General features: G+C 38.9%; 1 protein-coding gene across 1 annotated transcript in view; it reads left to right on the top strand.

Moving 5' to 3' along the window:
* Positions 1-6,098, top strand: part of LOC139961143 (nuclear protein MDM1-like) — a 39,848-nt gene extending 33,750 nt beyond the window's left edge. The window contains exon 15 of the mRNA XM_071960063.1: positions 226-6,098. Coding sequence (XP_071816164.1) covers positions 226-563 — 338 coding nt within the window. The 3' untranslated portion in view covers positions 564-6,098. The remainder of the gene's footprint in view (positions 1-225) is intronic.
* Positions 6,099-16,792: the final 10,694 nt, after the last annotated feature.

Here is a 16,792-nt window from a genome sequence, read left to right as displayed (position 1 = left end):
AACGTGCAATTTCCATTACCCCTGAGGATATATGAATCAAACTAAAGTCACTTTATTTGGTTGCATTGAAACATAGTAGGACTTTGAAGAGAGATCGTTACTTTTGAGGTGGAACCAAAGCTGCTTGTGTGGTGGTTGTATTGTGATATAGTAATTATGCTTGCAAAGGGAAGAGACAGGTTGTAAGAAATACCATCATATCTCTGCACCCTGTCCTTTACACAGGTCCTTTGAACCGTCCAAGCTCTGGTAACATGTATGGCAGACCACAGACCGCTTATCCTCAGACCAGGGAACATGCCGCCGAAGTTGCATCTCACCGGGTCGACGCAGAGGACAGACCGAATTCGTTCATCTTCGGCGACCTCCCCGACAAGACTCCGCGTAAGCAGAACGGTCGGAGCTCACAGACGTGGAGTCCTCAGAAGCACCACGAAGACAGAGACAGTGACGAGCTCTCCCTGTCGACGCTCTCCTCGCATTCGAGCGTCTCGCTGGCTTCGGAGGTGTTAGAGAGAGCAAAGAAGAGACGGGATGACTTTTGGGGGAAGAAGATGCGATGAAGTAGAACCACGGTGGTGTAGATCTCAGTGAGTGGTGTTAGGATGGAGAGGTACGGAGGTTTACTCGTGGTTCCATCACCTGATATATATCTGATCTGAGAGTACTAAACAGATTACGATTCTCTAGAGTAAATAGCAACCGTCTCCTCCAGTGATGTCAGTTCGATAACGATTTACATTGTGATATTATTATTTCTTCTTGAAAGGCATTTTGCAGGAGGTCTTTCTTGACCATCTTTAAATGTACAAGTGATATAGATTGTGACCGTTGGAGTCATATCAAGTCATAAGTCATATCTGATCCCTGCGTGACAAGATCCTTGTTGGTTAACATCTGTTAATCCATGCATTGTCAGAGCCGAGTGGATCCTGTTTGGATCACTCGTATCAGTTACATCGTGATCAGAACATCACAAGATCCCCCCCCCCCCCTATGGATCTTGGTTGATTCCTAGAAAACCTATGGTGGGATAATGTTTTAGTCAAAAGTTCAATTTTTTTATTTGGAAATTCACTCCTTTTTCAAGCATTTTAATTATAATGTAATACTTGCTGATTTGATAGATTTTGAGATTGTTATTGGTGACGATGTGCAATTTGACAAAAGTAGTCAAAGTTGTTAGAATTATCAGTAATGAGTGGGTTTTTACCCATCGAGAAACTCTTCTGGCATTTCCCTCAAGCAGGGAAATGGTCAGGATAAGAGGAGTAAACAGCAGTCGGGACGTGAGGCTTGGCATTAACAAAGGACAAGTTTTCCTGGACGAAGTGAATCCTAATGCCATAAGTATAAATATGTAACATTTATGAGTAAACTACGTTTGCATAAAAGGTGTCTTAACTTGAGACATTTTAAGAATTTACATAAAAATTTAAACGAAAAAAACAAAAACAATAAAGATGTAATCTTCACGGTATAGCCGATACTTAAAGGGGTAGAGTTTTACAAATTTTTAAAAATTAGAAGTACAGATTTTTAATGTGTAGAAGATTGTCATCAGTACTTTTCATACTTTTTAAAACAAAGAACATTTTCATTGTTCTAAAGACTTAATTTCTATTGAAAGTGTTTATTCACCACGTGCATTTCTGTATTGAGCAGGATGCCGTTAAGGTGGGAGCTGGGTCGGGCTTATGTGAGAAAGCCCCCTTTCTTCAGATGATTGATGTAGTTTCTTCTAAATATGTGTGGCATTCTCATTTTTTGTCTATATATTTATAGATTGCCAGCACAATAGAATGGACATTTGATGGCATATGTCCCGGTTGCTCACTCGAGCCATTTTGCCTTTTTAATCGTCCTCATATTTGATTTTTTTTCGATTCTTTAAAAGATGAGGGGGGGGGCATGTTTGAGCTAGATTCTTGTCCTACTATGCTGTTATGTATGGTTATTACTTTTTTTTAGATTGTGACAGTTTGAACTTTTTTAGAATTTGCTCATAGAAGTTTGCAAAAAAACAAAACCTGCCCATTTTACATCTTTTTTTTTATGATCATTATTATTATTATTATTATATTGTGGTGCAACTTTCTTTTTACAAATGTGTACATAATTGTCAATGCAATTGAAGGTAATATTGATATAATGATAGGTATTGGTATTGTAGCTTTCAAAGTAGAGTCATTCCCAAGTTTGTTGCCAAACTTACTTTTTTTTTTTTTTTTAGACGTGTAGATAATTTTACAACCTACTTAGCTAGCTATGTTTAATTTCCCATTTTTAAAATGTTTTCGTTTCGTGACAATGTACTTTGTCCCTTGTTGATTTCATCAAAGTAGAAAGAAAAAATACATGGGTTGAGAAAAAGGATGGGTTGGAGAACTAGGGGGCATGGAGTACACTGGTATTGGGAGTGATTTGTGTCGGTGCACGATAATGTCACATGTAGACTTTATTTACATTGACAGTGTCTGGAGGTTTTAAGTGTATCCAATGGGTGTGACTCATTTTGGTTTGTCTATAGTGTGATGATTTAGTGAAGAACTATAACGATATAGCTATATATGTTTGGTTGAATCTTACATGTAGAGTTTAAAACTCTTGGGCCAAAACAGATTCATGTTTTCTGAATCAGTTAGTTGTCTCTCATGCCAGCCTAACAGAGAAGGTATTTCAAAGAAAAATATCAGCCAGGCAGATAACTTTTGTTTTCCATAAACGTAGAAGCCTAGATGATCGAAATTGGTGAGTTGGTGACATGAAATGCAGATGTTAGGGATGAAACACATCACCTAATATTCTCTCAGTTTTACACATGTCATATCCTATAAAGATGCTGTTTCTTCAACTGGCTGGAGTGATAGACGGTGTTGTGTTAACCGCACTTGGGGATACACAGTCCAAAGTGGGTTTGCCTCATGTTTTTTCGCATAATGTGTGTGGATGGGTTTTCATGAGTCTAATGCTATGATGAACCCCCCTTGTAGTTGTTGAATCGTAACCATTGGAGCCCAAAATTGGGATATACAAAAATTGTCTCAGCTTAACGTTAATGCTGCAATGCCTAGTCTACCTGTCACAAAGTGCTACCGTTTTCTCCGACATTTGTAGGCCTAGCAGTGTTTGCCTAGAGCAAGTTTTGACTCTATGCATTGTGAAAGTGAAAGGGACTAATCTACAAGTAGAAAAATCTCACTGATAGGCAATATTCAGACACGATTCATTAAATATGCGTGGACACAACGTATCATTCGCTGCGACCTTACCTAGGGTCGCGCAAAAACCTAGACGTTTACATGTATGACAGTACTCGATAGAACAATTCCACAATTATAAACTGAAGTTACCAAACATAAATTCTTTTGCAATGAATAACCAATCCCCCTCACCCTTCCCCCTCCCCCACCCACCCATACTGATCTTTTATTATCACAAAGCCCAAATCAGTAAGGTCATGTGGTTTCATTGTCAGGCTGCTTTTATTTTCAATTATTTCTTCTTTTTTTTTCTTATTATTATTTCTTAGTCCACTTTTAAGGCATGAACTAGTTTGGCAATTTGTATCATATTTTTAGTGTGTAGTAGCAACAACCATTCCACAATTTTTTTTAATTTTGGTCCTCTTTTTCTAGTAGTTCAAAAATTACAATGTACTATAGTTATGTATATTTTGTACATTTGATGAATTTTGTATATACAAGACTTTGTCCAGGCCCAGCGTGAGGTCAAAAAAGTGGTAAAAGTTTCAATTTTTCAGCAGTTTGTAAATTTGGTAGATTTTAATGACCACTTTCAAAATATTTCAGAATAACAAACAAACAGTAATTTTCCCAGTTGGCCTAGATTTAATGAGGCATTTGTAGTCTTGTTTTTTGTAGAATTTCAGTGTTTTCTAAACAATTTGTAAGACGCCTTGTGGCACTGGTTTAATGCCATACGGTTGATTAGTTCAAACAGAGAGGGCGAGAGAGGGAAATGGAATGTCTTTTATTTTCAGTGAAGTTCCAGTAATCCTTTCTTTGCCCCTCCTCGATCCCCTTTTGGTATCCTCAACCTCTCATTTCTTGATATATCATCGGATACTACTACAAAATATAGAACCGAATGTAATCAATTATTATGATCACCTCCCCTGTTTATCAATCAGATCTCTCGTGTTTTCCTCCTTTTAATTCTCGTGCATGATTCTCTGGGATTCGATACTCGTGCGTGAGATTATTCCTCTGATCGTTACTTCAACAGGTATTTTGACACATTTTGAATAATTTTCATCTTTTTTTAAAACTTTTTTCTTCATTACTGTCAGAACTGAAGGAAAAAATCAGAGGGGTTCATTTCTTTTTAAGGGTCAGTCAAAGAATTACATACAGCACACCAAATAAGAACCTCTTCTGTAATCCAGGAGGGGGTGGGGGGTCGGGATGGGGGTGGGGGATCTGGTGGTGAAACAAATATGAAATAAAACTGTATGTCATGATGTCAGTTATATTTAATAGTTGGCAACATTGTAAGTTGGCCGACTGCTGCCACGAAGGGAATACAACATTGTAGAAGTTATATTGGATATTAATGGAAATGAAAAAGCATTGCTCAAAAGTCATTACTTGTGGAGCATGAATTAATTTGTTAGTAGCTGTGATAATGTTATGTTTTATATAAGGAGGACAGTTTCTCAGGTCCTCACTGGTATAGCTCTAAAAATAAATCGAAATGATTTTCTAGTTCAAGCTGATATTTATGCAAAGGTTATTTCTTCTGAATGTATGAACAGATGTTTAATTTGAATCTATGACAGGGAAAGGCTTCTGCTTACAGTAATCTTGAGCAGGGTTTATGTGAGGTTGCCAGCTGTAAACCTTTTGAAGCCAACAACAATGGTCTTTATGATGACCTGTGAGCCCTCTATTCACAGAAGTATATAACACGATGTGAATGCTTTGCTTTCGTGAATCGAAACCGTTTTGTATGAAGTATAGAGTCAATGCCCTTGTGTTAGTATCCTGCAGACACATAGAAAGATATTGCAGAACTGCATTAACGATCCCACAATGTACTTAACATACACATATGTATTAAGCAGCCGCGGTCGAAGGCGAGGCGCCATTCTTGTCGGTCAATAATGGTACGTCTGAAACAAACCATGTGGGTCCTTGGATAAGAGACGTGTGGCTACTGACCTTATTAAAGTTTTCTTGCTATGTATATGAATGTTCATTTCCATTTTTTTCATTTCCTATAATTAATACATATATATGTTTAACTATGCTCAATCAAAGTGTGCAGTGTTAACCAAACATAAATAATTAAAACGGCTTCTCTGCATGCTTGAACAATATTCACATAATTTGCCTGTAGAATTAAGTCTTGAGTTGTTTTTGTCTCTTAATCACTGAGATTGTAAATGCCTTGCACAAGGCAGAGGTAATGTTGTAAAAGGGGTATGTTTGGAAGGTCAAGTGTGGGAACTGTAATCTGCAGTGTACTACCACAGGGAAGAATTTGACAAGGAAGTCAAGGACAGAGGTTACCGTATAGAGGAAGGGCATAAAGCCATATTTGTGTGACTGAAATATGACTTAATATTAAAACCCCTGAGAATTAAATTTGAAGCAGGGTAGTAGGAATATTGATGTTAATGTAATGTTTAAAGTTTGAAAACACGCATTTGCATGAAATTGGTCTGTTGGTTAACATTTAATGAAGGTAACGGGTGTGGGGGGAGGGTGGGGTTGTTCCAATAAAGGGGAGGTGGAGGGGGGTCTTCATGTTAGCACAGATGCTTTCATGCTCTTGTTGGTTGGCAGATGCCATCTGTAGGCATTTTTTTTTTTTCATATTAAGTGAGGTTTATCACTAATGGATTGCCTAAGCACAAGTATTAGTACACTTAATTAATAAGGAACAGTACAGGAATTAGAATAAGATGAGATGAGAAGTTAAAAGAACTGCCTATGGAATAAGTGTAAAATTAATACTTTACTACACTCAAAGGGTAAGACTGGTAAATTTTCTGATGTCATGGTGATGTGATGAATGCAAATTTAGAACAGAACGTTTCTCGATGATAAAACAATATGGATTGTGGAAATGAATTTTATATTTGCCATGTTATCATTTGTGTGATTTTTTGAAGGTGTCAATGGTTTACTGGTTTCTTCGATTTATTGGTTTTCATTATGATAGTGGTGAAGTGCAAAGCTGGCCGCAAACTACCAGACTGAACAGGACCCTAATACAAGCCCACTGCCTGTGACCTTGTTATCTTGTGTGTCAATACCGGTGGTCTAACCTGTACACTGAGAGATCGATGAGCACACACACGACAACTAGTTTATGTTTATGAGCAGTACTCCTTTCAGTCACATGCACATTTACTTCATAGGGATTGGTTACATTTGTTGAAACTGGATAATTTGTAGTTGTTACCCAGTGTGTGCACTCCACTGCCAGCTAAAATCCTGCCTGAGTCTTAGTCTTAGGCACACACACTAAAGGACTGTACTCTATTTCCCACAATACAACAGTTGAGTCAAGTTGTGTTCATTCAAACATTGTAGAGCCGAGCTTGTACATTGACAGTCATGAAAATATTTGAGGTATGAATCTCTAAACTAGATGCTCCAGATAGCAATTAAAAGGTATGCTATATATGAACTGCCAACTCAGTGTAGGTCTCAATTAGTGGATGGTACCCACCATGGCATAGCTGATAACTAAAGGTACCCACCATGTCATAACTGATAACTAACCGGTGGATGGTACCCACCATGTAATAGCTGATATTATTTGTTGGATGGTACCCACCATGCCATAGCTGATAACTAACTGTTTGATGGTACCCACCATAATATAGCTGATAACTAAGTGGTTGATGGTACCCACCAAGTCAAACTGATAACTAACTGGTGGATGATCCCCACCATGTCATAGCTGATAACTAACTGGTGGATGGTACCCACCATGGTAAACTGATAACTAAAGGTACCCACCATGTCATAACTGATAACTAACCGGTGGATGGTACCCACCATGTAATAGCTGATATTATTTGTTGGATGGTACCCACCATGCCATAGCTGATAACTAACTGTTTGATGGTACCCACCATATTATAGCTGATAACTAAGTGGTTGATGGTACCCACCAAGTCAAACTGATAACTAACTGGTGGATGATCCCCACCATGTCATAGCTGATAACTAACTGGTGGATGGTACCCACCATGGCATAACTGATAACTAAAGGTACCCACCATGTCATAGCTGATAACTAATTGGTTGATGGTACCCACCAAGTCAAACTGATAACTAACTGGTGGATGATACCCACCATGTCATAGCTGATAACTAACTGGTGGATGGTACCCACCATGGCATAACTGATAACTAAAGGTACCCACCATGTCATAGCTGATAACTAATTGGTTGATGGTACCCACCAAGTCAAACTGATAACTAACTGGTGGATGATCCCCACCATTTCATAGCTGATAACTAACTGGTGGATGGTACCTACCATGTCATAGCTGATAAATAACTGGTTGATGGGTCCCACCATGTCATAGCTGATAAAAAAATTCTGTACCACTAGACCATGAGGTGGGACACTGAAATTGGAAGCTTTTCAAATACTTAAAGATCCAGTTGTTTTTCAAAACTTTCTCTTCCCTGAACCTTGTCAGGGAGAGGGGAGACCTCTCCGCTGAACCTTGTCAGGGAGAGGGGTAGTGGCCAACTCGCTTGGGAATCTTGTTGGGGGAGGGGACCGTGCATCCCACTTTGGCCACTTGGTGACCTTGTCAGGCAGCTCACATAGGCCACTTCGGATTGCCAGCGAACTCCTTTTACAGAATTCACTGACCCACCCAAGGATTGAACCGTGCTGATCAGTAAGTAGCAACACACAGAACTACCAATGACAGCAGTTTGGTTCCCAAGGAAATAAACTTCGTTTCTTACCTTTACACTTCTGCTTGTCCCAAAGAACAAAAAAGTAAAAGGCTCTGGTGGGGTCTTGAACTCATGACAGTGTGTTTGTTCTGTCTCTCTCAGTCCAGAGCACTAACCACTGCACCACAGCAACTGTTGAGAAATAATTCTCGTTTCTAATATTTAAGGTTCATAATGGAAGGAAAGAGGTATAAGAATAGTAAAAGGAAAACTGCCTTAACTGGGGTTCAAACCCTAGACAAGGAGTTAGTCTTTCTCTCCAGGTACAGGCACTACCCACTGTGCCACTGTAACTGTTGAGAAATATAGCTCATTTCTAATATTTGAACTTCAGAATGGAAGGAAAGAGGTATAAGAATAGTAAAAGGAAAACTGCCTTAACTGGGGTTTGAACCCTAGACATTGAGTTTGTCTTGCACTCCAGGTACAGGCACTACCCATTGCGCCACAGCAACTGTTGAGAAATAATACTCGTTTTCTAATATTTCTACTTCAGAATGGAAGGAGGAAATGGCAAAAGATCAAAATGCGTCGAGCGCCCTCTCCTAACACTTCTTTTGCTCAGTTTGCAACTTCAAAGGAACCCCCCCCCCCCAAAAAAAAAAAGGAATCATATAGACAAAAAGCCTTTCCCGGTCAAATAATTACACGAAATTGGTGTATAACATAGACAATAGTGTCTTCTACTTCACGTCTAATTTTAATGTACTTTGTCTTGTACTTTGGGACCACGTATCTCCCGAACGGAAGCAGATATGGACCTAGGAGTTGCAGATTTGGGCTCCTGAGCATCGATTACTCCCTGTTACGTCTTTTGGGCTAAATCGATTTGGGGTCAATTTTTGGCAATTTTTATTTGCGCCAAAAATAGGTTTTTTGTCTGAAAAGTTAAAAAAGTACCTCTTTTTGGTACCCAATTCCAAAATAAACTTCAGATTCGTAATCAGCGTGTCGCGAACTACCAGAAAAGATACACATTTATCGATTTTGCGACAACAATTTTTTTCACCTCAAACTTGAAAAAGTAAGACCGAAAAACTTTTACGACGAACAAAGGTTTAAAATCTTTTGTTGCCCCTAAAAGTTTTCTATTGTTCCTCTGAAGTTGCAAACTGAGCGAAAGAAGTGTCATCATCAGAGTGCGCTCGACGCATCTTTCCCGGTCAGATAATTACACGAAATTGGTGTATAACAAAGACAAGGGTGTCTTCTACTTCACGTCTAATTTTAATGTCGATGGGTGTTTCAGAGAGGGCAAGAGAGGGGGCTGAAAAGAGGGGGTTTTCCAAATTTTGCACTTATAAAGAACACGTATTTCTATCTTGTACTTTAGGACCACGTATCTCCCGAACGGAAGCAGATATGGACCTAGGAGTTGCAGATTTGGACTCCTGAGCATCGATTACTCCCTGTTACGTCTTTTGGGCTAAATCGATTTGGGGTCAATTTTTGGCAATTTTTATTTGCGCCAAAAATAGGTTTTTTGTCTGAAAAGTTAAAAAAGTACCTCTTTTTGGTACCCAATTCCAAAATAAACTTCAGATTCGTAATCAGCGTGTCGCGAACTACCAGAAAAGATACACATTTATCGATTTTGCGACAACAACTTTTTTCACCTCAAACTTGAAAAAGTAAGACCGAAAAACTTTTACGACGAACAAAGGTTTACAATCTTTTGTTGCCCCTAAAAGTTTTCTATTGTTCCTCTGAAGTTGCAAACTGAGCGAAAGAAGTGTCATCATCAGAGTGCGCTCGACGCATCTTTCCCGGTCAGATAATTACACGAAATTGGTGTATAACAAAGACAAGGGTGTCTTCTACTTCACGTCTAATTTTAATGTCGATGGGTGTTTCAGAGAGGGCAAGAGAGGGGGCTGAAAAGAGGGGGTTTTCCAAATTTTGCACTTATAAAGAACACGTATTTCTATCTTGTACTTTAGGACCACGTATCTCCCGAACGGAAGCAGATATGGACCTAGGAGTTGCAGATTTGGACTCCTGAGCATCGATTACTCCCTGTTACGTCTTTTGGGCTAAATCGATTTGGGGTCAATTTTTGGCAATTTTTATTTGCGCCAAAAATAGGTTTTTTGTCTGAAAAGTTAAAAAAGTACCTCTTTTTGGTACCCAATTCCAAAATAAACTTCAGATTCGTAATCAGCGTGTCGCGAACTACCAGAAAAGATACACATTTATCGATTTTGCGACAACAATTTTTTTCACCTCAAACTTGAAAAAGTAAGACCGAAAAACTTTTACGACGAACAAAGGTTTAAAATCTTTTGTTGCCCCTAAAAGTTTTCTATTGTTCCTCTGAAGTTGCAAACTGAGCGAAAGAAGTGTCATCATCAGAGTGGGCTCGACGCATCTTTCCCGGTCAGATAATTACACGAAATTGGTGTATAACAAAGACAAGGGTGTCTTCTACTTCACGTCTAATTTTAATGTCGATGGGTGTTTCAGAGAGGGCAAGAGAGGGGCTGAAAGGAGGGGGTTTTCCAAATTTTGCACTTATAAAGAACACGTATTTCTATCTTGTACTTTAGGACCACGTATCTCCCGAACGGAAGCAGATATGGACCTAGGAGTTGCAGATTTGGACTCCTGAGCATCGATTACTCCCTGTTACGTCTTTTGGGCTAAATCGATTTTGGGTCAACTTTTGGCAATTTTTATTTGCGCCAAAAATAGGTTTTTTGTCTGAAAAGTTAAAAAAGTACCTCTTTTTGGTACCCAATTCCAAAATAAACTTCAGATTCGTAATCAGCGTGTCGCGAACTACCAGAAAAGATACACATTTATCGATTTTGCGACAACAATTTTTTTCACATCAAACTTGAAAAAGTAAGACCGAAAAACTTTTACGACGAACAAAGGTTTAAAATCTTTTGTTGCCCCTAAAAGTTTTCTATTGTTCCTCTGAAGTTGCAAACTGAGCGAAAGAAGTGTCATCATCAGAGTGCGCTCGACGCATCTTTCCCGGTCAGATAATTACACGAAATTGGTGTATAACAAAGACAAGGGTGTCTTCTAATTCACGTCTAATTTTAATGTCGATGGGTGTTTCAGAGAGGGCAAGAGAGGGGGCTGAAAAGAGGGGGTTTTCCAAATTTTGCACTTATAAAGAACACGTATTTCTATCTTGTACTTTAGGACCACGTATCTCCCGAACGGAAGCAGATATGGACCTAGGAGTTGCAGATTTGGGCTCCTGAGCATCGATTACTCCCTGTTACGTTTTTTGGGCTAAATCGATTTGGGGTCAATTTTTGGCAATTTTTATTTGCGCCAAAAATAGGTTTTTTGTCTGAAAAGTTAAAAAAGTACCTCTTTTTGGTACCCAATTCCAAAATAAACTTCAGATTCGTAATCAGCGTGTCGCGAACTACCAGAAAAGATACACATTTATCGATTTTGCGACAACAATTTTTTTCACCTCAAACTTGAAAAAGTAAGACCGAAAAACTTTTACGACGAACAAAGGTTTAAAATCTTTTGTTGCCCCTAAAAGTTTTCTATTGTTCCTCTGAAGTTGCAAACTGAGCGAAAGAAGTGTCATCATCAGAGTGCGCTCGACGCATCTTTCCCGGTCAGATAATTACACGAAATTGGTGTATAACAAAGACAAGGGTGTCTTCTACTTCACGTCTAATTTTAATGTCGATGGGTGTTTCAGAGAGGGCAAGAGAGGGGGCTGAAAAGAGGGGGTTTTCCAAATTTTGCACTTATAAAGAACACGTATTTCTATCTTGTACTTTAGGACCACGTATCTCCCGAACGGAAGCAGATATGGACCTAGGAGTTGCAGATTTGGACTCCTGAGCATCGATTACTCCCTGTTACGTCTTTTGGGCTAAATCGATTTGGGGTCAATTTTTGGCAATTTTTATTTGCGCCAAAAATAGGTTTTTTGTCTGAAAAGTTAAAAAAGTACCTCTTTTTGGTACCCAATTCCAAAATAAACTTCAGATTCGTAATCAGCGTGTCGCGAACTACCAGAAAAGATACACATTTATCGATTTTGCGACAACAATTTTTTTCACCTCAAACTTGAAAAAGTAAGACCGAAAAACTTTTACGACGAACAAAGGTTTAAAATCTTTTGTTGCCCCTAAAAGTTTTCTATTGTTCCTCTGAAGTTGCAAACTGAGCGAAAGAAGTGTCATCATCAGAGTGCGCTCGACGCATCTTTCCCGGTCAGATAATTACACGAAATTGGTGTATAACAAAGACAAGGGTGTCTTCTACTTCACGTCTAATTTTAATGTCGATGGGTGTTTCAGAGAGGGCAAGAGAGGGGGCTGAAAAGAGGGGGTTTTCCAAATTTTGCACTTATAAAGAACACGTATTTCTATCTTGTACTTTAGGACCACGTATCTCCCGAACGGAAGCAGATATGGACCTAGGAGTTGCAGATTTGGACTCCTGAGCATCGATTACTCCCTGTTACGTCTTTTGGGCTAAATCGATTTGGGGTCAATTTTTGGCAATTTTTATTTGCGCCAAAAATAGGTTTTTTGTCTGAAAAGTTAAAAAAGTACCTCTTTTTGGTACCCAATTCCAAAATAAACTTCAGATTCGTAATCAGCGTGTCGCGAACTACCAGAAAAGATACACATTTATCGATTTTGCGACAACAATTTTTTTCACCTCAAACTTGAAAAAGTAAGACCGAAAAACTTTTACGACGAACAAAGGTTTACAATCTTTTGTTGCCCCTAAAAGTTTTCTATTGTTCCTCTGAAGTTGCAAACTGAGCGAAAGAAGTGTCATCATCAGAGTGCGCTCGACGCATCTTTCCCGGTCAGATAATTACACGAAATTGGTGTATAACAAAGACAAGGGTGTCTTCTACTTCACGTCTAATTTTAATGTCGATGGGTGTTTCAGAGAGGGCAAGAGAGGGGGCTGAAAAGAGGGGGTTTTCCAAATTTTGCACTTATAAAGAACACGTATTTCTATCTTGTACTTTAGGACCACGTATCTCCCGAACGAAAGCAGATATGGACCTAGGAGTTGCAGATTTGGGCTCCTGAGCATCGATTACTCCCTGTTACGTCTTTTGAGCTAAATCGATTTGGGGTCAATTTTTGGCAATTTTTATTTGCGCCAAAAATAGGTTTTTTGTCTGAAAAGTTAAAAAAGTACCTCTTTTTGGTACCCAATTCCAAAATAAACTTCAGATTCGTAATCAGCGTGTCGCGAACTACCAGAAAAGATACACATTTATCGATTTTGCGACAACAATTTTTTTCACCTCAAACTTGAAAAAGTAAGACCGAAAAACTTTTACGACGAACAAAGGTTTAAAATCTTTTGTTGCCCCTAAAAGTTTTCTATTGTTCCTCTGAAGTTGCAAACTGAGCGAAAGAAGTGTCATCATCAGAGTGCGCTCGACGCATCTTTCCCGGTCAGATAATTACACGAAATTGGTGTATAACAAAGACAAGGGTGTCTTCTACTTCACGTCTAATTTTAATGTCGATGGGTGTTTCAGAGAGGGCAAGAGAGGGGGCTGAAAAGAGGGGGTTTTCCAAATTTTGCACTTATAAAGAACACGTATTTCTATCTTGTACTTTAGGACCACGTATCTCCCGAACGGAAGCAGATATGGACCTAGGAGTTGCAGATTTGGACTCCTGAGCATCGATTACTCCCTGTTACGTCTTTTGGGCTAAATCGATTTGGGGTCAATTTTTGGCAATTTTTATTTGCGCCAAAAATAGGTTTTTTGTCTGAAAAGTTAAAAAAGTACCTCTTTTTGGTACCCAATTCCAAAATAAACTTCAGATTCGTAATCAGCGTGTCGCGAACTACCAGAAAAGATACACATTTATCGATTTTGCGACAACAATTTTTTTCACCTCAAACTTGAAAAAGTAAGACCGAAAAACTTTTACGACGAACAAAGGTTTAAAATCTTTTGTTGCCCCTAAAAGTTTTCTATTGTTCCTCTGAAGTTGCAAACTGAGCGAAAGAAGTGTCATCATCAGAGTGCGCTCGACGCATCTTTCCCGGTCAGATAATTACACGAAATTGGTGTATAACAAAGACAAGGGTGTCTTCTACTTCACGTCTAATTTTAATGTCGATGGGTGTTTCAGAGAGGGCAAGAGAGGGGGCTGAAAAGAGGGGGTTTTCCAAATTTTGCACTTATAAAGAACACGTATTTCTATCTTGTACTTTAGGACCACGTATCTCCCGAACGGAAGCAGATATGGACCTAGGAGTTGCAGATTTGGACTCCTGAGCATCGATTACTCCCTGTTACGTCTTTTGGGCTAAATCGATTTGGGGTCAATTTTTGGCAATTTTTATTTGCGCCAAAAATAGGTTTTTTGTCTGAAAAGTTAAAAAAGTACCTCTTTTTGGTACCCAATTCCAAAATAAACTTCAGATTCGTAATCAGCGTGTCGCGAACTACCAGAAAAGATACACATTTATCGATTTTGCGACAACAATTTTTTTCACCTCAAACTTGAAAAAGTAAGACCGAAAAACTTTTACGACGAACAAAGGTTTACAATCTTTTGTTGCCCCTAAAAGTTTTCTATTGTTCCTCTGAAGTTGCAAACTGAGCGAAAGAAGTGTCATCATCAGAGTGCGCTCGACGCATCTTTCCCGGTCAGATAATTACACGAAATTGGTGTATAACAAAGACAAGGGTGTCTTCTACTTCACGTCTAATTTTAATGTCGATGGGTGTTTCAGAGAGGGCAAGAGAGGGGGCTGAAAAGAGGGGGTTTTCCAAATTTTGCACTTATAAAGAACACGTATTTCTATCTTGTACTTTAGGACCACGTATCTCCCGAACGAAAGCAGATATGGACCTAGGAGTTGCAGATTTGGGCTCCTGAGCATCGATTACTCCCTGTTACGTCTTTTGAGCTAAATCGATTTGGGGTCAATTTTTGGCAATTTTTATTTGCGCCAAAAATAGGTTTTTTGTCTGAAAAGTTAAAAAAGTACCTCTTTTTGGTACCCAAATCCAAAATAAACTTCAGATTCGTAATCAGCGTGTCGCGAACTACCAGAAAAGATACACATTTATCGATTTTGCGACAACAATTTTTTTCACCTCAAACTTGAAAAAGTAAGACCGAAAAACTTTTACGACGAACAAAGGTTTAAAATCTTTTGTTGCCCCTAAAAGTTTTCTATTGTTCCTCTGAAGTTGCAAACTGAGCGAAAGAAGTGTCATCATCAGAGTGCGCTCGACGCATCTTTCCCGGTCAGATAATTACACGAAATTGGTGTATAACAAAGACAAGGGTGTCTTCTACTTCACGTCTAATTTTAATGTCGATGGGTGTTTCAGAGAGGGCAAGAGAGGGGCTGAAAAGAGGGGGTTTTCCAAATTTTGCACTTATAAAGAACACGTATTTCTATCTTGTACTTTAGGACCACGTATCTCCCGAACGGAAGCAGATATGGACCTAGGAGTTGCAGATTTGGACTCCTGAGCATCGATTACTCCCTGTTACGTCTTTTGGGCTAAATCGATTTGGGGTCAATTTTTGGCAATTTTTATTTGCGCCAAAAATAGGTTTTTTGTCTGAAAAGTTAAAAAAGTACCTCTTTTTGGTACCCAATTCCAAAATAAACTTCAGATTCGTAATCAGCGTGTCGCGAACTACCAGAAAAGATACACATTTATCGATTTTGCGACAACAATTTTTTTCACCTCAAACTTGAAAAAGTAAGACCGAAAAACTTTTACGACGAACAAAGGTTTAAAATCTTTTGTTGCCCCTAAAAGTTTTCTATTGTTCCTCTGAAGTTGCAAACTGAGCGAAAGAAGTGTCATCATCAGAGTGGGCTCGACGCATCTTTCCCGGTCAGATAATTACACGAAATTGGTGTATAACAAAGACAAGGGTGTCTTCTACTTCACGTCTAATTTTAATGTCGATGGGTGTTTCAGAGAGGGCAAGAGAGGGGCTGAAAGGAGGGGGTTTTCCAAATTTTGCACTTATAAAGAACACGTATTTCTATCTTGTACTTTAGGACCACGTATCTCCCGAACGGAAGCAGATATGGACCTAGGAGTTGCAGATTTGGACTCCTGAGCATCGATTACTCCCTGTTACGTCTTTTGGGCTAAATCGATTTTGGGTCAACTTTTGGCAATTTTTATTTGCGCCAAAAATAGGTTTTTTGTCTGAAAAGTTAAAAAAGTACCTCTTTTTGGTACCCAATTCCAAAATAAACTTCAGATTCGTAATCAGCGTGTCGCGAACTACCAGAAAAGATACACATTTATCGATTTTGCGACAACAATTTTTTTCACCTCAAACTTGAAAAAGTAAGACCGAAAAACTTTTACGACGAACAAAGGTTTAAAATCTTTTGTTGCCCCTAAAAGTTTTCTATTGTTCCTCTGAAGTTGCAAACTGAGCGAAAGAAGTGTCATCATCAGAGTGCGCTCGACGCATCTTTCCCGGTCAGATAATTACACGAAATTGGTGTATAACAAAGACAAGGGTGTCTTCTACTTCACGTCTAATTTTAATGTCGATGGGTGTTTCAGAGAGGGCAAGAGAGGGGGCTGAAAAGAGGGGGTTTTCCAAATTTTGCACTTATAAAGAACACGTATTTCTATCTTGTACTTTAGGACCACGTATCTCCCGAACGGAAGCAGATATGGACCTAGGAGTTGCAGATTTGGGCTCCTGAGCATCGATTACTCCCTGTTACGTTTTTTGGGCTAAATCGATTTGGGGTCAATTTTTGGCAATTTTTATTTGCGCCAAAAATAGGTTTTTTGTCTGAAAAGTTAAAAAAGTACCTCTTTTTGGTACCCAATTCCAAAATAAACTTCAGATTCGTAATCAGCG

This window comes from Apostichopus japonicus, chromosome 20, assembly GCF_037975245.1.
Source record: "Apostichopus japonicus isolate 1M-3 chromosome 20, ASM3797524v1, whole genome shotgun sequence".
Lineage (NCBI taxonomy): Eukaryota > Metazoa > Echinodermata > Holothuroidea > Aspidochirotida > Stichopodidae > Apostichopus > Apostichopus japonicus.
The sequence above is the reverse complement of the archived record's forward strand: the minus strand, read 5'-3'. Positions and strand labels throughout refer to the sequence as shown.